General features: G+C 39.2%; 1 protein-coding gene across 13 annotated transcripts in view; it reads left to right on the top strand.

Annotated features, from left to right (window-relative positions):
* DNM3 (dynamin 3) overlaps positions 1 to 24,865 on the top strand; it is a 510,735-nt gene that overhangs the window by 336,594 nt on the left and 149,276 nt on the right. For all 13 annotated transcript variants that reach the window (XM_044757592.2, XM_044757590.2, XM_070498083.1 and 10 more), the window contains one exon: positions 22,829 to 22,938. In XM_044757592.2, the coding sequence (XP_044613527.2) occupies positions 22,829 to 22,938 (110 nt within the window). The remainder of the gene's footprint in view (positions 1 to 22,828; positions 22,939 to 24,865) is intronic.

Genomic DNA, 24,865 nt, shown 5'->3' with positions numbered 1-24,865 from the left:
TGACCTGGGGCAAGCAAAAAAACTCAACTTGCCGCATGTTAGCAACAGACGCTCTTCACGGTTGATGTTCAATGATTCTTCAGGGCACACTGCCTCTTCAGTGCTTGCTCACATACATTCTGAGGCGTAGATTAATTTCAAAACAAGAACTTAAAGCTGTAAGGAACCTCAGATATCAGCTTAGTTTGTGGTTTTTAAACTTCTCTCTGTTTTTTTGTTTTTAAGCATTAGAACTCTTTATTCAACCAAAATCTCCCATGAAATTCCATTATAAAGAAATGGAGTTGTTTTGGTTAAAGAAGGGTGGGAGCCCAGGATCCAGCCCTCTTGCCTTGGGGCTGCCCGCTCCCATGGTGGCCCCTGAAGCACATCCGGAGAAACCCTAGAATGCCATTGATCTAAGGTTGAAAACCAAGGATCTGCTCTCACTTATTTCTTGCATGAGGCAACAGGTTCAGAGAGGTTACATGACATGCCCAGAATTACAGTATTGGCCAGTGGAGGAGCCAGGACTAGAATTCAGGTTTCTTGCCATCAAATCCAGTATTCTCCTCTCATTACACCATGCTATTTTCTTTGGTGGCAAATTCCTCCTTCCAGTCACCTCAATGTAGTCTTTATTTTTTCCAGCGGCAGCACACATGAACAAAAAGACCTTCTGAACTTCTTTGAGTGTTTCGATAGTTCCTATTCTAAACTCTTTAGCAACTATTACCAAATGGCTACCTTACCTTCTTTTCATATAAAAATGTGTCAACAAGTTGGTAGCATGTTAACGGGCAATCCGAAGAACTCTCTTTCACTTGAGCATTCAGGGGAACTCGGGATAATAAAGGTAAATAAGGACTAAAAATTCTATTTTGAGGCCAGAATAGACAGATAGGATAAAAAGAGGGGAGATATATGGGATTTTTCAAATAGGAGAAGCAAATGGGACTTGAAAAGCTTTATCACCTCCGCTTTCCCAAAATGAAAAATATTTCATTAAAAAAATTTTGTTTTATTGTGGTGAGAACACTTAGCATGAGATCTACCCTCAAATTTTTAAGCGTACAATACAGTATTGTTAACTCTAGGCACAGTGTTGTACGGCAGATCTCTAGAACTTATTTATCTTGCATAAGTGAAACATTATGCCTGTTGATTAGCAATTTCCAATTTCGCTTCTCCCCCAGCCCCTGGCAACTACCATTCTACTCTCTGATTCTATGAGTTTGACTATTTTACATACCTCATATAAGTGGATCCAGCAATCTCACTTAAGAGTGTTTGTCCAAAAGAATTGAAATTAAGATCTCAAAGAGATATTAGCACCTCAGTCTTCACTGTAGCACTATCCACAATAGCCAGGATATGGAAACAACCTAAATGTCCATCGACAGATGAATGGGTAAAGGAAACATGGTATATATGTACAGTAGAATATTATTCAGCCTTAAAAAAGAAGGAAATCCTGAAATATGCAAAAATGTGGATGAAGCTTGAAAACAGTACTAAGTGAAATAAGCCAGACACAGAGGGACAGATACTGCATGATTCGACTTATATGAGGTGTTTAAAATAGTCAGAATACTTCATTTTAAGAACCCTTTTTATGGAAAAATTCAGGACTAGAAAATTTTTTAGAACTCCAACATCTCACCATCCAGAAAAAGACCACTATTAACCCTGCCTTTAGACATCTAACTCTCTTTTGGTATATAGGACTTTTTAAGTGGGAAGACCAAATCAAATTTAGAAAACCTTTATTATGTCACATTTCTCAAAATGAAAAAAATTTCACTTTTAAAAATTTTGTTTTGTTGCAGGTAAGAACACAACATGAGATCTACCCTCTTAACAAACTTTTAAGTGTATAATACAGTATTGTTAACTGTGGACACTAGAGATAACTATGTTAACTATGAATTTATATAATTTAATATAAATATAATTGTGCTATGCATGCTGTTGTACAGCTTGATTCTTTGAGTCAAGAAAAATCTCAGTGCTCTTTCTACTGAATTTAAATATGTCACTGTATTTTGTAGTCATACCGTGTTCTTTTATATGGTACATATGCTCCTCGTTTTTAAACTGGGATGATAATAGAAGGATTAAATGACTAAATATATGGTAAAACGCTTAGATCAATAAGAACTCAGTAAATATTAGCTCTTATTCTTCTGTACCATAATTGTTTAGCTACTCCCCAGTTGATGGACAATTCAGTTTGTCAACAATAATGAAGCAAGTAACATTTCATATATGTACGCTTGTGCAACTATTTTTTTAGGCTAAATTCCTAAAAATGGAAAATGGAATTACCAAGTCAAAGGATAGATACATTTAAAATTTTGATATTTTCACATCCTCCCTCCTCCAAGAGAGTGTGCCAATTAATATTCCAACCAAAAATGTGTTAAAATGTATGTTTCCCCACATCTGGTCAATATGGGATATTCTCCTTCTGATATGTAAGTATTCACACACATGCAGTTTTAATGTCCATTTCTTTGATCATTAGTGAGGTTTAGTATCTTACGTCTTATTGACCACTTGTCTTTCATCATCTGAGAACTGCAAAAACAATCCTTGACCACTTTTCTGTTAATGTTGAATTGGTTTTTTTAAACAGATTTTTTTTAAAGCTCTCTGAATATTATGGTTATTAACCTTTAGTCATATATGCTGCCAGTACTTTTTCTCAAATTGTCAGTTTACAATTTTGTCCATTATTTTGCCATGAAGAAGCATCTCATATCCATGAAACTTTTATAGTTTCAGGTTTTGTGGTCAAATATCAAAAATCGGGTTCTTTATTTTTTATGGGAGATTAGCCCTGAGCTAACATCTGCTACCAATCCTCCTCTTTTTACTGAGGAAGAGTGGAACTGAGCTAACATCTGTGCCCATCTTCTTCTATTTTATATGTGGGAAGCCTGCCACAGCATGGCTTGATAAGCGATGTGTATGTCTGTACCTGGGATCCGAACCTGCGAACCCTGGGCCGCCGAGCAGAGCACATAAACTTAACCACTACGCCATGGGGCCGACACCCCCCTTTTTTTAAAATTTATTTTCATTTATTTTTTAACTCCAGTCTTACCAAAGTCATCACTTAAACTATTCTCTGGGTCTTTGAGCTTTGACTCATCTAAAATTTCTTTTTTTGGGAGGGAAGTTGGGAGTTCTCCTAAAATCGTTTATTCAGAAGTCTAATTGTAATGCCCCTTTATCACAAACTGCATTCTGGTGCTCTGTTTCATCCTTTCTATGCTCCTTTCTATTCAGCTGATCTGCCGGTGGACTTCACAACAGGCTCATGATGTTTATCACTGTAATTTTTATATTAAATTTAAATTTTAATATTTGAGGGGCATATTCCTTCTGATTGCATTTTTTATTGTTTTTTCCTCTTTTTCAGAATTTTCGTGGCTACTCTTACTTGTTTATTCTGCCAAGTGAAATTTAGAATCATTTTATCAAGTTTCCTCTCACAAAACTATATTGAAAATTTTTCCTCAGATTGTATTATAGTTATTTAATTTTAGGAGAATTTACAGCTTTAAATATTGGGACTCCTATTCAAGATCTGTTTCTCATTTTATTTTAGGTTTGTCCCTTAGCATAGTTTTATACATTTATTTATACAGGCACTGCACATTTCCCATGAGGTTTATTCCCGGGTATTTTTTCGTGACTACCCTACATTCATCTAATGATTGATTTGGAGTACAATCTCACAGGTTGAGTCTGCAGCATGAATGCAAATTTAAGAAACATTTCCATCAACAATTGTCACCGAAGACCTTTCCTTTTGCCGTTTTCTGGTATGGAGCGCACTTTTCCCAAACAGCTCAAACTGTAACTCAGAATGCTCTAAACAATAGGTCATTTCTGAATAATGTCTCTCAGCTATATGCAGTTTCCATAAAAAGCTGGTTTGGCAAAGATTTTGCTATAACGTATTCAGAGTTAGGTGTTTATTATTTTTCTAGTCTTACCTAAAGAAGCAGCACGACTAGGAAGTCCATGAGTATGCAGACTCACTGGGGTTCAGAGATGCTCTAAATTCATGGTGCTTAATTCCCATTCACGCAGCAAACAGTTATTGAGACTATTATGCTCAGAGTTCTAGAACTAGAAATATTTCCCTACTCTCCTGTGACTCTGTCTAGGAGGAAAGACAAGACATGAAACAAACAATTGAAATACTTGTTCTGAAACAATTAAATCTGACACTCATAAGAGATCACAATCAAATGGCAATTAAATACCTAATGAAAGTGTGTGTGTGCGCGCGTCAGTAGCACTTACTCGTAATGAATAGCACAGTCAGACAGAAATATGTCCTGCTAGGGCGGGTTTCTGCAAGGTGCAATTGTTAACTCTTTTTCCCACTCTACATACAAAAATGTTGTCAATAGTCATCAGGTTTGGCCTACCTCATCTATAATTTCTGACTCTAGGAATAGCTTTTGGAATTTTAAAACTCAAGTGATTAATAAAAAGATTTGGGGAGGATGATTGAGTCCATGGTTCTGAGTAAGAACAATATCCTGTTTATTACATAGATGTGTATGTGCATTACAATAGAGTGGAGTATAATAAAATACACCCACTGACACGTGCGTGTTGGAGTGTTTGGGTAAACTTCTAGCTTCGCCTCCTTCCCTTGTCAAAGTCGAGCTGATTCTTCTCTGTATGTGCCAGTGTTTCCATCCTGTGCTGGTCTCTGCCAGGACATCATATTCTTGTACAAGTTCACTCTTTCTAGATACAGAAAACTCTTATCCTTTGCTTTTGCACTTGGTAAAAGCTCCCTCTCCATTGTTAGTTTTGTTTTGTTCTTTAATTCCTTCACCGAGGGAGTAAAAGCTGTGAGTGAGCCTGCTCAACCCACCACCCTGGCGATGGCTCTGCTGTGTTGTGATGTTTCTTGGTCGGCATCTGCACTGAGAACACTGTGTATGCTGAGCTCTGCCCTATGTGAAAATGAGCCAGATTTTTCATTTTGTGGGGACAAAGTTCTTGATTAGGTTACGAGCTAAAAAAATTGCCTTTTCTCCATTGGACGAAATCATGCATGTGAGAATACACCTATGAAATTCCATTAAATTGTAGCCCTCTCTTCCTCGCCGGACAGGAGCTCATGGTAGTACTGTTGAAGCCAGTTGATTCTGGAGAATTTGACTAAAGCTATCACCTCCTCCTGCTCCCCACAATAAGTATGTATTTACAAAAGTCTGCATATTGTTTCAGGGAATTGATTGCTTCTCATGGAACCCCTAGTGCTTTGTTGACTCCAGGAAAGGACCCTTTGTTTAACCACTTCACATCCACTATCCTTTAGGACACATGCTGTTTGAAAAGTAGGAAAAATACATGTACTAACAGAGTGCTTTAATAAAGTTAGAATGTTTTTTTAAGTGAACTTTATTTTCTTTCGTACATACAGTTTCTTTTTCTTTCTTTCTTTCTTTCCTTTTTTTTTTTTTTTTTTTGGTGAGGAAGATTCTCCCTGAGTTAACATCTGTGCCAATCTTCCTCTATTTTGTATCTGGGATGCTGCCACAGCATGACTTGATGAGCAGTGTGTAGGTCTGCACCTGGGATCTGAACCTATGAACCCCAGACCGCCAAAGCCAAGTGCACGAACCTAACCAGTACACCACCAGACCAGCCCGTACATAGTTTCTTTTTTTTTTTAATTACAGTTTGAGAATTGAATTTTCTATGGGAATATCTTTCCTTGACATGTCTATAGTACTTTCCCTGCTTCCTCATTCTCTCCTTAATCCACTTCAAGCCAATCCAAGCAGGCTCTGTTCCCGCCCTCCACCAGAACAGCGCTTTGAATGGTTATCACTTTCCTACATGCTGACACATGTGATGGTTACTTTTCATCCACATCTTTCTGTATTTCTTAGAAATAGTAAATCCAATTGACTTCTTCCTCTGTCTTAAAATACATTCTCCTCTTTTCCTGGTTTTTCTCACTTGCTCTTCTTCCTTAGTCTCCTTTGATTGGTTCTCTCTCCTCTCTCCTATCTTAAATGTTAGAGTGGCTTGGACCTTCTCCTTTTCTCTGCCTACACACACACTCTCTTGCTGAGCTCCTCTAGTCCTTTTGCTTGAAATACTATCTGTACAGTCTATTTCTATGACTACCACAGTTATAGTTCCAGCTCTGAACTCTAGGCTTGGATGTCCAACTACCCTCTGGACATAGATATTTGAATGTCTGGTTGACATCTCACATTATGCTTTCCTAGACGGAACTCACCCTACATGACCCATAGTCTTCTTGATCTTAGTATCAGGCACTACCATTAAAAGTCCACCTTTGGTTCTCTTATTTTTCTCACCACCCCCCTCACACCCAAGTCAACTGCCCCAATTGTCATTCTGATACCCAGATTTTCTTTCTCTCTTTTTTATTTTTCATAGTACCTCTTTGCCAATGTTTTCTTTTCATCCTGTCCTTCTTTTTCTAATCATCTGCCTAAAGGGATGGATTTCAATTCATTTTTAAAAAGATGCTTATAGTTCCTAAAATTTTAAATATAATAAATCAACAGAAAATATAATTTTTTGTAAATGGAATTTATGATTGAGGCTTATGGTAATACCCATATAGTGAGTTGTAGTGAGGAACAGAAGGGTTGCAAAAATAGCTTATAAATTCTTATACTCTAAAAAAGATATTGTAATTTTTTATTCATTGAGAAATTGATGTTACTAGCACTACTGAAAATGAGTTTAACATATGATTAGTTCAATTATATCCAATAGTTGTGGAGCGTGTGTCTTGTACAAAGCCAGGTGCTATAAATATTGAGAAAAATTAGAGTTACTTCAGGGGTTCACTGCCAAGGAGGGGAGGCAGACATGTAAGTAAGTAAATATGATAGTGAAAGAGGTACGACAACAAAGACATGTTCAAGATAAAGTGGGGGCACCCAAGAGGGTGTGACTGACTGCAATGGAGAGGCGTGTCCGTCACCCAGCTGCTCAAGCTAAACACGGAGGCGCTTTCCTTCATCGCTCTCTTCCCCTCACCACCCGCTCCATCCGGTTCGATTTCAGAATCTGCTGACTCTATTCCAAGGGTTGTCAAACTTTCTGTAAGGCACAGAAAGTAAATATTTTAGGCTTCTTTAGGCCATATATGATTTCTGTCACATATTCTTCTCTCTCTTTTTTCTCATAATCATTTAAAATGGTAAAAACCATTCTTAGCTATTAGGGCCATATAAACATAGGCTAAGGCCAGATTTAGCCCTTGGGGCTATAGGTTGCCAAACAACTGCCCTCCTCCAGAGCCTGTACCAAACCCAATCACTTCTCTCCTCACCTGCTGTCCTAGTGGGAATGACCACTGTCTCTTTCCTGCACCACCGCATTAGTCTTCTATTTGGTTTCCTGCTCCTGCTCTTGACCTTCCCTCATTCATGCTCCACAGAAGTGGCCAGTGGTCTTTTAAATCATACATATCATTCTCGTGTCAAGGAAGGCTTCCCTGATGAGACTACAAAACAGAATGTCTTGCAACATTTCTGTTAGACTTCAAGAACTGAGGTTTTAGGGGAGAGGGGGGAGGATGGGAGGGCACTCCTAGAAGGTAGTATAGTTCTCCTCACTCTGGTTTCATTTTAAATACTTGCTATTACTCGTTAGCACAGGCACTTAAAATAAGAAGGGAGTCTGAGATTTATCATTTTATATAGTCATTAAGGTTTTCATATTGAAATATAATTATTCTGAATAATAACACAAGAAGTGATTAAATTTAATTGTAGGTGACCCAGTAGCTATTTAAGCTTAGTGCTTGTAAGAAAAGAAGGACGGGGCGGGGCAGGGAAGAGGAGAGTATACGCTCTGTCATCTAAAGTGGGATACAACTCAGTATGTATATGTAGGTTGTTTCTCTCTGAGTTGCTCTTGGTCTTCATTGGTCTTGTCCTGTCCGTGCTAAACTTTTTCCACATCATTAGTGAGGTCTAGGTGTGAAAATCTCCGTCACCCCCACTTCCTGGCTGTTGCTTTCCACCAGCTTTTTGATGATGTCTTTCCTCCCCCTGGGCACCAGCTTTTTCTGCAGCATTCTCCCTTCGTCTTCCTTTCACTCATTCTTTTGTTAAGGGCACAACCTTATTGTGTCTTTTCCCAGGAATTCCTAATTCTTCCACAGCTCTATTTTTGAACCATACAGCTCAGCATTTTACCAGCCCAGCTACTTAGAGGAAGCAGATAATTTGCAGCAAAAATTAAACACAGGTTCAATTACACATGTCAGTATGAATTAGACACATGGTGTTGAGATATTTTCAAGAGTACCTCTTTTAAATAGTACCTTCTTTTTCTCGAAAGATGAAAATGCTTTTGCATCTCTTGCCTCTTTGTCCCCATAAAATTAAGTTTATTTGTTTTCATTTTTCAGTTTAAGGATTGAGTTCGGGTATTATTATCCCTACTTTACATATGGTGAAACTGAAGCACAGAGTGGAAAACAGTCACCCCAAGGACCCTCAATGTGTACTCCAGCCATGGCTGGGCCTCCCAGCTTCTCAGGGCCAGACCTGTGTTTTTCTCCCGATTTTGCTGAGGGCAATTAGAAATTAAAGCAATTTCTAAGCTCTGCTCCAAATTATTTATAAGTCAAGGCCATTTGTTAGTACCTGTTTTGACTACATCGACCCTTTTAAGAGAATTCCAAATACACTTTCCCTAAACCAATGTTTCTCCAATTTGGGTAACATGCAAACACCCTTTAAAGGAAAAGAATCCTCATCAATTATGAGCATGGGCAAACTATTTTTATTTATCATATTCCTTAAATATGTCCAAAAAGAAAATTGTTTTATTTTAAATATCTACAAATATATATTGTTTTAAATACCTATGAATATATATACATTTTAATGTTGTTCTACATCAAAAGCAAACCAAGTCAAATTCAAAGAGCACTATATTGCCAGCAAACTTCAGCTGATCAAGACCATTAATGTGAGAGATGATGTCCTTTTAGGAAACATAATTAGCTAGTCAACAGGAATGTGTTCTGGCTGCCAGGCGTTGGCTCTTTTGAGATTGGCCTGCCTGGGCTACCCTATGCTATATGACCCCACCATCCTCCTGCCACTTATATCCTATTGGAATGAAGCCTCCATCCCCCAAGGGCACTGTGATGTCACTGGCGGAAAGTACGTAATTTGTGTATTGGTGTATGTCTCTGCTCTCTTCTTCATCAGTATGCTGCCAAAAAGTACTACTTCTTGGTGCAGACACAACCATGGGACTCAGATTGAATGCTACACTCACTTACAAAGTGGTCCCCCAGACAATTCAGAAAGTCCCTTATGATAACTTTATTAAATAACAACATACAATTCTCTTCAATTCTCAGAAGACCTCACAGACTCTGAGAGTCAGAGGACTCTAGTTGGAGAAACACTACCCTAAACTTATTGCTTCAAGACTTGGAGAAGCAGCCAGAGTTTTCAAGTCCAGCCTTGGACTGGGCAGCTACGTGTTAGGATGGTTTAAGGGCAACCCAAGGATCTCACGCCTACCAGGTCACCTAAGTGCTTGAATGATTCGGTCCTTTCCCATGGGAGGATTGGAGGACCCAATCTAAATGCAAATGTATTACCTGGGAAGAGTAATTAATAACAATTGATTCTCTAGATAACATTAATTTACTATAAAGGTAATTATGCACAAAACAAAGCCTAGTGGAATGAGACATGACATAGGTGAGTTTGATATCATCAAAAATCAGCAGGTATTGGGGCTGGCCCCGTGGCCGAGTGGTTAAGTTCGCGCGCTCCGCTGCAGGCGGCCCAGTGTTTCGTTGGTTCGAATCCTGGGCGCGGACATGGCACTGCTCGTCAGACTACGCTGAGGCAGCGTCCCACATGCAACAACTAGAAGAACCCACAACAAAGAATACACAACTATGTACCGGGGGGCTTTGGGGAGAAAAAGGAAAAAAAAATAAAATCTTTAAAAAAAAAAAAATTCAGCAGGTGTTAAGTGCCTGCTAGTGTCGGGGATCTACAGAGGTAAATAGAGTCCCCACTCTTGGTTTTTAAAGTCCACTTGGCAATATAGGACAAATACAGGGAGACAAGGAGCTTTCTTGGGATGGAGCCGAGGGAGAAACTTACAAACTGGGCAGCCCCAAAAGCAGCCAACCCAGGTCATCGTGGTTTGGAGCCAGCACAGAAGCAAAAATGCCTGAATGGAAGGTGTTTGGAGAAAGAGAACACACCTTTCCTACTTTTTAGTCTCCCATCCAGTCTTGAGACTCTTGCTTATTTTTTTTTTTAAAGATTTTCTTTTTCCTTTTTCTCCCCAAAGCCCCCCAGTACATAGTTGTGTATTTTTAGTTGTGAGTCCTTCTAGTTGTGGTGTGTGGGACGCTGCCTCAGCATGGCTTGATGAGCAGTGCCATGTCTGCGCCCAAGATTTGAACTTGCGAAACCCTGGGCTGCCGAAGCGGAGTGCACCAACTTAACCACCCGGCCACAGGGCCAACCCCCTTGCTTATTTTTTAAAGTATAACAACATATCTCTGGTAAAAGGTAGATGGTTCTTTAATTGTGGAATTTTCATTTTTATATTTCTTTCGGAACTTGCATCTCCGCCCAAGTACTTTCCTTGATCTGTTCTGTTCAATCCGTCATGGGAGTGGGAGACAGGAATTAATGTCACATCTTAGCCTGTAGTCACATTTCCTCTCTCTCTCTCTGTGGCTGTAGACACAGTCCCAGATTTCTGGATTTCTTTCAAACCTTCCTTGAATAAGAAAGCATAGTTTAAAGTTGTTGATGTTGTTTCTCTACGTGTCACCCTCCTGACTTGATATTGTTCATGTATAATGTGTGTTTGTCTGCTGAGCATGTACGTAATTAACTTCCTATTTTCCCTTCATGGTTCTATAGCTTATAGGTGTAAAAGCTTCCTGTTGTAAATGTGTTGAAGACAGAACACCTCACTGTGTTTATGGCTGGGAACATGATGGCTAAAAAGGATTTCCCCAAGGAAAAGTGAACAAATATTTATCAGGAGATCTTGAATGTGTGTGACCTCCTTTAATCCTCATCCCCCCTGCGACGCATGAATTGTCACTTCATACAGAGATAAGATAAGGCTTAGAGAAATCAAGTACCTTGCCTGGGCTCACATGGCTAGTGTCAGAGCTCATACGTGAACCTCTGTGACTTAACTCCAAACTGTGTCCCTTCCACCTATGGCAGTGCCTCTTGTGGGCATCCTCTCCCAGCGGTCTTTGTCTCTCAGGGACTGGGAACAGGGCCACCTGAACAGGCACTGACATCAGAGAGTGCTTCTAGCTTGGGTAGCTTTAGTTCCTTCCCAGTTATGAGTAGGTCACTTCACTCTCCATTTCTCTGTCTTCCCTCCACCTGCTCCTTTCTCCTTCGCTGTGTAACTATGTTTTTCCTTCTTCACCCTTTCCCCAGAAAGCTGTGGGTAGACTAGGAGCCATGATTAGGATTGATGCATAAGAGCTATTCCAGTTCTGTTTCTCTTGTCCAAGGCCCTGTTTCTATGTGGACACGTTTTTGAGCCAATAGTGGTGTACAGACCACCAGCTGTGCTCGGAGCAAACCAGCCAAAAGTCCTCCTAAGTCCAGGGCTAAGTTTCAGAGGCACATGGAAGGGGCCCCTTTTCCCCTGTTCCATCTCAAGTCCGCCCTCCTGGAACATGGGGAGCGGGGCTCTCACTAAAGTACAAAGGGCAGTACTCAGCTCTCCTTTTCAAACAGCCTGTTTCCCTCTCAGAAGAAACCTCATTGAGTTATGTTAAAACCAGCAGAGGAGGGAAAAATCAGAAGGGACTTCAGAGAAGCTCACGAATTTGGTCGAATGCTCAGTCTTGTTGCTTTTCTCCTTGGTGCTGCCTCTTTTTGAGTGTTTCTTTGCTGAAATGATAGGGGAGTGAGGGGAAAACTCAGCTTTGATTTTTGTTTGTCGCCTGGTGAAAAATGATGGGGGTAAAATTTAAACCATTCATCTCCTGAGTTCTGGGAATTGTCAGAGGATTTTATTTGTACATGCCTTCCTGACCCCCATTTTTTCAGAGAAGTAAAAATTATGTGGCATTTGTAAACAAGGTACTTTTATTGAGTTGAACTTTTACAAATGTATGGTATTCTTAGCCAAAATAACACTTTTATTTAATACAAGTATACCCAAAGGGCTATGCATGTAGAATTTCATATGATTAATATGCACTTGAAAGCTGTTACAAAGTAAGCATGGTTTTAGAGTTTGTGGAGTCTCTTAAATTCACTTTGTAATTTAATGTGCAGTAACAGAATTCAGAGTTGAGGGATATTACTACCAAAAACCCCTGTCATATTATATACTTTTTCAAGTAAACCAGTTACTGTTTCAAAGGTGAAAGTTTTTCTTTTTAAAACATGTAAGTTACGCTGCCTTGGAGTAGAGAAAGAAATAAGGAAAATGGGCATTTGAAACAGGCTAATTTTAAAGGGCTTGCAGTGTGTTTTGCCACGTTGAGTAAATTTTTTCCTTCCTAGTAACTGAAAAAATATAAAACATAAACTAAGTCCCTGTACATAGCCTACTGGGGGAGAAAATCTAACCTGTGAAGTGCACTGCTACGTAGAGGTAGTTTGTAGTAGTTTATGAACGTACAGACCACCAGGAGTTTTTCTGTCTGTTTTATTCACATTTGCTATTTTGTTTCTTGCAAAGCTCCTCAAGTGCTATCCCTCTCACCTACATTTTGAATTTTCTATTTAAAATTTCTCATGCGTGCTATTTATAACATGGATATAATATTTTCCTGGCTAAAGACACTTTCCTTGAGTAAAAAGTCCTGGAAATTCCTAACAGCGTAACCATCTCTCTCTCTCTCTCACACACACACATGCTAACAATCAGTTCATGTACTGTGTGTTTTTTAAATGAAGTGTTGCTGGTCAATGCCGTTATTCTGCTTGACTGACTATTCATTTTTGCTAAGACATAATAATATATGATGATTCAATCTTGCTACTGCATTTTCGGAGTTCTTAATTGCCAAAAGTAGAATCTACTTTAGCTAGTTTAAGTAGAAAAACACTTATTAAGGGGAATAAATTGCTCAAAGAACCGTTGGGAGGACAAAATTCGAGGAGTAGCCTGCGTTTCCAGGAATGGTTCTCCACACTGAATTTCACAACTGGGGTTGCCAGGTTGCTGCTGCCTCCACCAACCTGAGGCTGCACAGTCAGCCAGCCACCCACATTACAGCCTCTGCATCCAGAGCCACACCAGCTCTGCCATCATCCAGGCCAACAAAACGGTTGCCACACATTCTGTTGCTCTCTGGTATGACTCACTTCTGAATCAAAGTCTGGCATTAAGTACATCAGATTGACTGAAGCTATATCTCATCTGGAGCCCTAGCCAGAAGAGCAAGATTGGAAAGGGAAAGAGAGTTTTGAATTGAACTCAAACGTTACAAGGAGGTTGCAGTGGGCGTTGAGATAACCCATCCTCAGAATCTGCTTCAGTTAATAGCTATGATTACATCAATCTGTTGAGATTCTGTGCCATTCAGCTACTTGGAAACTCGATGTGTGGGTGGAGCTTGCAGAATACAGGACCTCCCTGTAAGGTGATCAGGGAAGCAACTTTTTTTTTTTTTTTTTTTATTGAAAAGTTAGAATACAAGGCATTTTCTCTAAGTCTGTTTAGCTCCACAGAGAACAGTCCAATGTCCTGCCTGGTTGGGGCAGAGAAATTCATCTGGTTGCTGGATTCTGGGGCAGGGCAGCCAAGGGGGATCAGGAACAACTTTTCAATATGTGAACTTTCACTAAGTTATCTTGTTTTTATCCCACTTTTGCTGTCCACCTTGCCTGGTATCTCTGGGTCCAAAACTTCTTTCATGTGATTTCTCTAGGGAAAAAACCTTCAGTCTCCTGCAAGGGCAGGAATGGGCGGAGGTGACCCTGGGTCACCAATTGTTCTCTGTACTTCCGTATCCAGACTCTACCTGATCCTGCTGGTTCATCTCCACAACTACACCCACTCATGTGGGGTCCCAGGTGACTCCTAGGACAGGACCCAATTGGGGTGGCGCCTCCTCTATTCTCTCCCCCTGTAGGTATTTGGGCGAATAACCCCTTTCTGTATGCTAAGTCAGTGAATGCTTCTCTCTCTGATTTCTCTCTTCCAAAGCTTTTGGGAATCTTGTCGACTCTTTTCTCCCCTCCCTGTTTTCTTTGTCTTTGTGGATCAACATTTTTTTGTTCTCTCACTGTTATCATAGTGGATTTAGGGGAGGGAGAAGAGATATATGCATATGATCCATCTGCCATGCTTAGCCACATGGCCTTTATATTTATTCTTTAGTGTACTTATCGTTATCAGTCTCATACATTATCAGTCTTGTATGTATAAATACTCACATATGAATATTTCTTTAAATATAAGGTTTGATATAGAGATTAAATATAAAAATTTGAGAATAAAATTCTTAATATTCTCACTTTCAAATTATAAAAGTACTTTTTTTTGTGGGGAGAGAGGAGGAGTCCTCATTTTGAGGATATTAGATGTACCTGAAAATATCAGGCAATGTATACTAAGGGCAAAAAAAGTGGCACTGCCCAAGAATGCCATGGGAATGGAGGAGGGAGCCCTCCAGTGGGCTTTTATGGCCGGAATTGATTTGGACTCTGATGAGAGAGAAGAGCCAGGAAAAGAGTAAGGTCTCCCATTGGGTGATGGCAAGCGTGACTATCTTTTTTACCCAGTGGACATCCGCCAATGTGAGCTCTGTTTAAGGATCTGTGTGAGTGCAGAGGGGGCAGCCACGAAGCCAATGGCATATGAACCATGGAGTTTTCTCGAGCCTCCTAGGACAACCCATGAAAGTCACACACAGGCATTTTCTTCACTGCCCAAGAGAAAAATCTAAAGAAGTACTATTTACTAACAGCCTGCTAGCTCACAGATGCTGTTTACTACTCAAAATGTAATTCTGATTAAAGCAGGGAATTAGAGCCCAAATAAAAAATGGCTAGTTTATATTGTGAGTTTCATACTTGTACATCTCTGTAGTTATAACTTCTTAAGAGCAATAAACACCAGATTTTAGTTTTCAACAGCATGTGGAACTGGTGTTCTGGTATTATCAATATTTTTATAGCCTCTCTTTTTTCTTTGATATTTTTCTTCTCTTGTAAGTTAGTGTTCATCTCGGAGTCCCTAATCCAGGCAAAGCACTATGCCAGCCCACAAGGGGACTGAGTCATACGTTCATTCAACACGTGTTTGTTGAATGTCAACTATGCAGCCAAAGCTAGGAAGGAAGCAGTTGCTCCCCTCGAAGAGTTGATGCTTTGGTAAGCAAGTCAGGACATAGTGTCAGAGGTGCAGGGGCGTAAGAGACATAGAATGGTTAATGACAACAGTAATGAAGATAATAATAGTAATAATGGATTTGCTCTTTCCCTTAGGAGTTTACCTTGTAGTTGGAAAGGCAGAGCGTACACACACTTAGCTGAAACATTTGGACACTTCGAAAATAAGATGAAAGTAGAAAGTAACGTAGTACAAGCCAAGCCCACGAGTGCTGTCACGGGATCAGACTGGGGTGGGAGGAATCCTAGAAATGGTCGAGGAGGCCTGAGCGCCGTGCCTGGCCACAGCAGGGGTTTCTGATGGCTGGAGAACACTGCACACTTGGGCGAGTTTGTGGTCGGCACATCCAAGTGCCCCATCAGGCAGGCAGGACACAGCAGAGGTGGTTTGAACTGGAAGGATCTGCTCAACTGCCTCCATGGTTCTGAAAGATGTTTGCTCAGTTAGGAGTCACAGGGAGCTGGACGGGGCTGCTTGGTGTAGGAGAGCTAGAGGAACAAGGCAGATCAAGTTCCAGGCAGACGGGGGGGTGAGGGCAGAGCTCTGGCACTGCAGGAACACACGGAGAGTAAGTCTGGCACGTGGACCAGTCTCTGGAACAGGGATCCCGCAGTCCAAGCCTGTGTTCTAGAGTCCTCAGGTGTTCCAACCGCATTTCTTAGAGGCAACATCAGGGCAAGACGGTGAGTCTTAGTGGGCAGGTTTTCTCATAACCCCATTCCTGCTCCAATCAGAGGAGCTCCACTTTTTAATCTGCTTAAGATAGTGGGCATTGGTGTCAGAATTTTTTTTTTAAGGATTCCACCGACTTAAAAATAATGACTGCAAGTGGGATGGGGAAGGAAAAGAAGACAGAAAAATGAAACATCTAATACTTTAAGGAAAAATGTACATTAAGTCTGAGCTAGATGGAATATTTTTTTGCAGGCATTTTGAGGGGAAGAGAAGCAGAGTTGGCAAATAGGCAAAAGTATTTCTAGTGGAGGAAATAGGATGGACAAAGACAGGAAGACGCAATTGGATGTGTTCTGTGTAGAAAATGAAAATGCATTGACTTTCCTGGAAAGCAGGAGTCCCTGGTTGATGCAGTGGGTGTGTTGAGGAATTTGAATTTACTTTGAAGGACAATACATTGTCATCTTGGAGAATGAGGTGGGGGTGGGGAGCATGATGAATATGTATGCTTACATAACTCTTGTGTCAGTTTCTTAAAGCATGAAAGGCTTGCATTAATTTATGGGATCATCACATTTTTCTTGGCCCTGGTCCCCACCCAAAAACCCAAGATAATGTCTTCAGTTTCCCTGTTTGCACACATTCTGGCCACAAATGTATCAAGGAAAAAATAAAACTTTGTCAGGAAAAATGTTGATCAACATTACTCTCTCTTGAGCAACAAGCAAATTATAATAATTGACTGTCCCAGGGTATTTCGTGAGTTTTCAGTATTCTGCAAAAACATTTACAGCCCCTGGATAAGGGATTTTGTCAACTTGGACTAATCTATTGGCTACTGTCCTGTTTTGGGACCAGGTTCTTGGTGGCACAATCATTCAGTCTGCTCCTTTGACTGGCGCAGCAGGATGGCCCTTGTGGCCTACATACGTCGTTGGTGTGGTTGTGTCATAGGAATGTTACATTCATTGCTAGCAAAGCGGTGCAGTACTGAGAGAGGACAAATAAATGTCAGTTTCTCAACAAGAGGAGACGTTTAACAAATTAGGAGTATACAGTATGGCAAATGCAATATACAGAATACATGTGGAATATTACTGTGCAAGTATGATATGAGGCGTGATCAAAACCAAGAATCTTTGCTCTATTGAAGCATAGCTATTCTCAGCAGCATAGAATATTCTATTAATCTGTCATGGAAGCTGTTTCTAATCTGACTATTTGTTAGCCTGAGAAATACTGTCGTGATGTCTTAAAATGTTAGTACAAGCCAGTGAAGAATTACAACAAATACCATATGCTTTAAAAATAAATTTGGTGCTGTTATTACATAGTTCAAAAATATATTTGGTGCCATTACTGGCTTTTTCATATATTTTTCTTTATCCTCTTCTAATCTAATCTCTTTCAAGCACTACCATTTTTTAAAACTTTACATCAGTCCTTACCTCTTAAGAGCAATATATCTGCTGGTTTGGGTTTTGGTTTTGTTTTGAAGTGTATTGGATTGTCACAGTATATTTATATGTTTAAGTCGTGGGATTTATAGTAATCAAATCGAGTATATTGGTCTAGGTTAGTAAAACTTTACCTAAAAAAATGTATGCTACTAAGCAAAAACCTGTAAATTCATTCAAAATCAACTTTTGAGGTATTAAAATAGGTTTTTAAATCACATGTTGTTAGATCATTTTTAACATAATAGCACAGGTAGACACAATAGTAAAATGGTATAGGCACAACATCCTGGTAAAATTACATCATGTTGGAATTTTATGGGTGATGCATCATCAACAATCAAATGTCTGTTAAGTAATATCTGTGTATGTAACAATGTAATAACTGTGAAGTGTAAACACAAAAAGTTATAACACTCTTTGCCCTCATGGAGCTTCCACTCTACTTAAAGAGGCAAAGTGAACATAAATAAAGTGGCATCCTAGATAGTCTATGGCGAAAATTATGGAAAATTTGAGACCTATAAAAGAAAGAGGTCTATGACATGCTGTAATCAGAGTAGGCTTTATGGAAGAGGTGACACTTGACGTATTAGTGGACATTCAAGTCCACTAGTATTTGCCTTCTGTCAGGGGAGAAGACATTCCTAGCAAAGAGAAGCAATACAAACAAAGGCAGAGATAGAAATAATCATGGCAGTCAATCTAAATTTTGTAAAGGTTTAGTGATCAGAAGCAATGCCAATCAGTTAAGCATCCTATGCAGTCATTTTTTTCCATAGAATTTTTATTTGGTTCTCAAATATGTGTGACTATCAATTATCTTACTCAACATTCGACTTTGGTTGTCAGACATTCTCAAATCAATTCAACAAATATTTGTGGTATATGCTATGTAAATTTCAATGACCCACGCTTTACTAGACATTATAATGTATAGAAATGAAGAAGGACTTATGGTCTTGTCCTTGAAGATTTTGTTGCCTTATTAGTGAGAAAAGGTATGTACAAAAAAAATGATTCAATGTAGTCATCAAAGTAACGCCACTCAAACATTCCTCAAGTTAGGAAACTCCCTACATGTAAATCACCAAGTGTATGCAGACTTTCCAGTCCTTTGCTTATGCAGGAGCTACTCCTCCACACACCCAACCCTCTCCTCTTACCCATTGTGGCTCTTCCAGCAACCAAGTTATTTTGGTGGTGCTCTGTCAGCTAGAGGCCATCATTGGGCACTTGCCGACCCCACATCTGTCCCTCACTGATCCTGTTGTTTCCTTTCAAGAGCGATGAACACATACCGTGGACGTACCATAATCCTCACCTCCCTCCACTTTGATTCCTCTCTTACCTTTTACCACTCAAAGTTCAGTTACTTCCACCTCCTACCACACTCTTTCATACATTAGATGCATTCTTTTTTGGCCTTATCCTATTTCTCCTCTTTCTTTCCAATCTTGCTAAGTTACTGCAAGGAAAGAACATTAACTCTCTCATGTTCCGTCTCTCTTTGAACAAGAATCACTGTCATCTGGATGCCTTCCATACAAATAGTGCTGGTAATGTCTTATAACGAGGTACTATGTTGAAAGGTGAAGAAACGAATGATGTTGAATCAGTGACATCAACTTCTGAAGCTTTTGAAAATATGCAGTTCCTTTCTGAATCTCCATTAAAAAATTTTTATTCAGAATTTTACAAGTGCTTCCTCCAAAATGCCTGTTTAAGATAAAATTTTAAAATATCAAATTTTACTTCTTGTTTATTTACAAATATTGCAAAAAACATTCTGTACATTTTTGTTTTTGTTTGCAAATATGAGCTATTTCAGCAATAGAATTGACTGAACATTCTGAGTTCCAAATGAACAACCTTCACAAAAATTTTTGAATGTAATGCATTTGTAAGATATAGATGTCTGAAATATGGTGTAATTCAAAATGAACAGAATAAACAATACCCATTGTCCGAATTAAAAAGAGAGAGATGGGGGAATGACAGAGAGACAGACAGTTATAAACTTGGAAAAACTTTTTGCACAGAAGGTAGAATTTCAGCTGCATTCTAAATAATACATTGACATGGTAGGAAGTTGACAGGGTATCTCAAGTTGGGAAAAGAGTTTTGGCAGAGGTGTGTTTGGTTGAAATGGAGACTTCCTATGGAAGAGTAAAGGAGATATTGACAAATCAGGATTGGACCAATTTGTAGGTGTTTTTCAATGTCACATTAAGGAGTTTCATGGATTTTTCTTCCATAAATAATGGAGAGCTATGAAAGTTTTGAAGGACTGGAATGAATTTGACAGAGTAGATTTAGAAAGTTGCCCTTCCTGGTGATGTTAGAGGAATTAGAAGGCAAGGAGACTAGATAAGAGGCCATTTATAATCACACGCTTGTGAGATGCCCGGGACTTGGATTAATGTAGTGGGAATGTCAGACAAGGGGAGCTCCGACAGATGCTCAAACGCAACGCAACATAGTCTTGCTGTAATAAAGGAGGTGAAGGAAGACAATACATCAGAAAAGATAGTGGCATTTCAGATTGGGTGACTGGGAGAATGAAAAATACACCTGATGGCGGGAACAGGGAGGTCAGAAGAGAAAAAACTAGACAGATGAGAGGAAGGAAAGTGATGATAAGTACGTGGGGCTCGGCACTGTCAATAGAAAGTTCATGTGAGCCCCATTTGTCATTTTAAATTGTCTAGCAGCCACATTCAAACAGTAAAAATAAACAGATGAAATTATGTTTAGTAATACTTTATTTACTCCAATGTATTCAAAATATTATCATTTCAACATATAATCAATATGAAAGTATTAATGAGATAGTTTACGTTCTCTCTCTCATGCTAAGTCTTTGAAATCTGGTATGTATTTAACACTTAGAGCACATCCCAATTTAACTAGCTACATTTCGAGGCCTCACCTGTGGCTGGTGACTGCCATATGCAGTGCATTATTAGACAGTTTAATAGAACCAACAGAAACTTTATAGCAAATGTCCCAATTAAGCTGGTGCTAAGACTCCCTGTATATTGGAGGTTATAATTCAGTTTATCCGTTCTCCTCCTCCATATTCCTTTTGTTTATTTTAGCTATTCCATATTCAAGATGTTCTTTTAGCAGAACATCATTCTTTCCCAAAAGCACTAAGAATTTTAGAAATATCCATGATGTACTGTTTCATTGCTCTCTCATTTAATTCTCCCTTTGACCTACAACTTTAATTAAAGAAGTTAGTCTGAATCTCCTTTTTCTTCTTCCTTTGTCAGTCTTAAAACTCTTGACTATGAAGTAATTTAGCAAAATGTCCTCAAAAACCTTGAGTAAATGACATTTAGTACTTTGGAAATGAAACTGCATTTTTCATGTTCCTCTGTCTGCATATGTGTGTATTTCTCCAGTGTTTAATATCCGACGTAAACTTGCAGAATTTTCAGTCTTCACTATATGGGAAAGAATGCAGTACAAAAGGGAGCCTACTTCTATAGAAAACATGCCAAGGACATTGTGTTCCATCTTTACAATGAAATGCAGATTTCTCATTAAAAGGCGAATCCATCATTTCAAAAGGTTGAATAGGATGGTGCATTAAAAAATCCAGCTGCTTAAATTTAGGGCATTGAAAAATAAAAAAACGTTCCCTGGGTCTCAAGCATTTTCATTTGATTATGTATTGGATAGCTTTTCATTCGATCTACAATCTTGCCTCATAGAATTCTGTCCTAACATAGTTTGACAAGTGTTTCAAAGAAGTTAGACTCAACTATGATACTTCATTTGCTTAAATTATTTATTTTGCTATTTGGAATATCCTTGTGTTTGCTAATATATTATTAATTTTTGTACAAGAAACATTGGAAACTTCTTCCAGTGCTTTGCTTTTTCGTGCATATTCTTAGGCTTCTCTCACTCCCATTTAGTTTCTTTTATCTTTTTTTAATCTTTGAAGACATTGTCTTCCAGGACAGCCATTTTGTTCTCCAACTAGCTTCCTTCTATTTCTTTAGTCATCTATTTCTCTCTGCCTTGTTATTCCCGTGTGCTCTGCCTAACTTTCCTTCATTCATTTAGGAGTAAGAAGTGGCAAAGCCACGGATACTCCCTGCAGTAATTCTCTATGGGGTCTGCAGACAACATGGCCCCCACAGGCTGGCTAGGAGACACGGGAAATCTGCTCCACACTATGAAGCCTAGCCACAAGTTCTCAAGGAGCTGCTGTAGCAGCTGCAGGAACAAAAAGGCTTATATCAAACATATCTGTACAGTGCATGGATTTCCCACAGGAAATACATTAATAGTGTTTATTAAAGGTTGTGGCTAAGTCTCCATGTTCCCCTCCTCTGGAGTCTAGTCTGGCTTTTTCTCAGGACTAGCACTGGAGGTATAGGCTGGGACCATACAGAAGACTACTGTTTATCAAGCACTGTGCTAAAATGCCCCTGGTAACGGACGTTGACTGAGTGTTTGGCTCTCTCCTATGATACTGGCTGTTAGGCATTTATACATATGATAATCTTGCCCTTGGGCCAGTCCCTGAAAGTAAACGTTTCTAATAATTCTTTGCCGTTCAGTATGTTTTACGAAGACCAGTTTGGTCCCATTTGCAGACTTTCCCTCTCCAATGTCAATTTTCTTCCTAAAGAATTGTAAATTTTAAAAGATAATTTGTTCTGGTTAATATCAGTCCACTACTAATGGATTCTTTTTTCTCAAAGTGCTCCACAATTTAATGGAATCATTTTTTTTTCTGGACCCACATTTTATTCTAGACCCAAACGAAGGAAGTGTTTTCTGTGCTTTATCATAGTTTGTAGGGGGTGATTCATACCGGGGTCCTTGTGCTTTCAGTCCCCTGCCAGCACTGGCTATCAAAACTGCTTAGGCTGCAAATAAAATATGAAATGAAATCCATCTGGCATTTCTCATTGAATTAGGACCAGAACATTTTTGTTAAATATTAACAGATGGCTAAATTCTTAATATCAAACTAACATTTTAAAACATCTAAGGGGACCCACATGAGGAAGAAAGGATAGAAGACCATGTGTTTTCTCCATCACCGAGCCCTTCCTTCCTCTGCACTGGCCCTCCCTCATTCTTCCCACCACGTGTGGAGAATCACTGGAGTCTCCTCTGTCAGATAACTTTTACTCCTTGGTAGCTGGTATCAAAATAGAGTGTGATGGGATCAAGATATTGTAAGCAAGTATTAGCCAACTCAGGTGGTATGTTGCCATTGGCATGCTGCAAGATCTTTTATTAAAACCAATTCTCTCTCTTCTCTCTCTTAATAGGAAAAAGAAAAGAAGTATATGCTCCCCTTGGACAACCTGAAAGTGCGAGATGTGGAAAAGAGCTTTATGTCTAGCAAGCATATCTTTGCGCTCTTTAATACTGAACAAAGGTGAGCAAGTGAAGCAGCTCCTGTCTTCAGACTTTTTCCCTTGAATTTCTACATGATCCAGAGACAAGATTTGCAGTAGTTCTTTGGGTCCCACCTTGAAATCTCCTAACTCTTCAGTTTTCCTTTCATTCATTTTGTATTTTTGGCATCCACCATTGGTTATAGATTCAAATGATTAAAACTTAAAATAAGGAAGATCTTCAAGTATTAATTGCTTTATTCCCTGGATTTCCAGCACACACCAAAATCATGCTGCTTCCATTCTTAAACTACATTTCATTACTCTAAAATCTTCCTTGTCCTGAATTTATGGTTTATATATTTATAAATTACTCAGTTATAATTTTTAATAGTATCTGTCTAGCCTGGATGGATATCACATAAGACCTTCTCATAAGTCTCAGACTAAATTCTTGCATCAGTGGATAGGATTATTCAGTTAATCTGAATACAAATGCATAGTACTTTATGGCTTTTAAAAGCTATGTCCATGTTCATTGTCTGGTTTTTGTAACAATCACTCATGAGGTAAGAAGATGGAGTTGTGTGGGGCCAGCCTGGTGATGCAGTAGTTAAGTTTGTATACTCTGCTTTGCTGGCCCAGGGTTCACGGGTTCGGATCCAGGTGCCAACCTACACACTGCTCATCAAGCCAAGCTGTGGCAGCATCCCACATGTAAAATAGAGGAAGATTGGCACAGATGTTAGCTCAGGGCCAATCTTCCTCCCCCCCCCCAAAAAAAAGAAGAAGAAGAAGAAGAAGAAGAAGAAGAAGATGGAGATGTGTGGTTACCATTCTATAAATTAGAAATGCAGCTCAGAGAAGGTAACTGACTTTTTTAAAATCACGAAATTAGCACATGGAGAGCATAACCCTGAATCATGGCTTCTGTGTCTAAGTCTACTTTTCCTTCCACTTGTATTTCTTTTTCTTTCCTTTCATTTATTTATTTATTTATTTATCTATTTTTACCGCTGCTCACCTACAGCATCAAAACGTAATTTTGGGCTGATTATCATGGAGGGCTGTGGTTGTTCATTGAAACTGAGCAGTAAAGTTAGATAAACAAATGGAGAGGTAACAGGGGACAGACAGAGAGATGTGAAAGTGCTACAACTAGGGAAGGATAATAAAGGAGATCTTTTCCAAATGGAAATGTTATAGGTAAAAGCTAATTAATTTCTATGAGTCAGTTATTAAGAGACTGAGTCATTAGGTGGCGGAGACTAATTTTAACCCAGGCCTTTTATCTTTATTTAGCAATGAATGAAATTCCTTGATTAGGTTCAATGACTGGCTCAGGGTCAATCATACAGTAAATCAAAATAGCAAAACAAAACCTTCTTCCTAAATTCCCAGGCACTTGCTCAGAATGACTCATAATACAAAAATACTCAGAATAACCACAAGAGCAAGTCATTTAAAGAATCAAGGGGAAGAAAATTAAATACAACTGCCCTGTCAGACACTGAGATGGGATTTTTTTATAGATTAGTATTATTTGAGAGTAGCCAGCTAATAGATGCTGAAAATGATAAAGGATAAAAAGATTTCCTGGAGGGAGCAGTAGTGTGTCTTGGTACTGTTTACATCAGAGCAGGGCAGAATTGGGAGGTCCTGAAGGAATCTGCGGAGATGTGCTCAGCCTTCTTCTTGAGATGCAGAGTGCAAAGTGTGACTACCACACAGGAGGTCTGACTACAGTTGAGTCCTTTGTCAACCTGGAAAGTTAAGGTTATAAAAGGACTTGGTACAAAGTATCCTTCAACTACACTACCTTTTCTTCCTATTTTATCTCATCACTGATTTATTAAACTTTCTGTCTTAAGATCAGTGAAAAATGAATGTTGTATGACACTCACTGGTGAAAAACAGACAATGGTAGAGCATCTTTGTAGATGAAATACAGCTGTGGATTTTAAAAAG

Source organism: Equus asinus, chromosome 25 (genome assembly GCF_041296235.1).
Source record: "Equus asinus isolate D_3611 breed Donkey chromosome 25, EquAss-T2T_v2, whole genome shotgun sequence".
NCBI classification, from domain to species: domain Eukaryota; kingdom Metazoa; phylum Chordata; class Mammalia; order Perissodactyla; family Equidae; genus Equus; species Equus asinus.
Note: the sequence above shows the minus strand (reverse complement) of the source record. Positions and strands in the feature narration are given on the sequence as shown.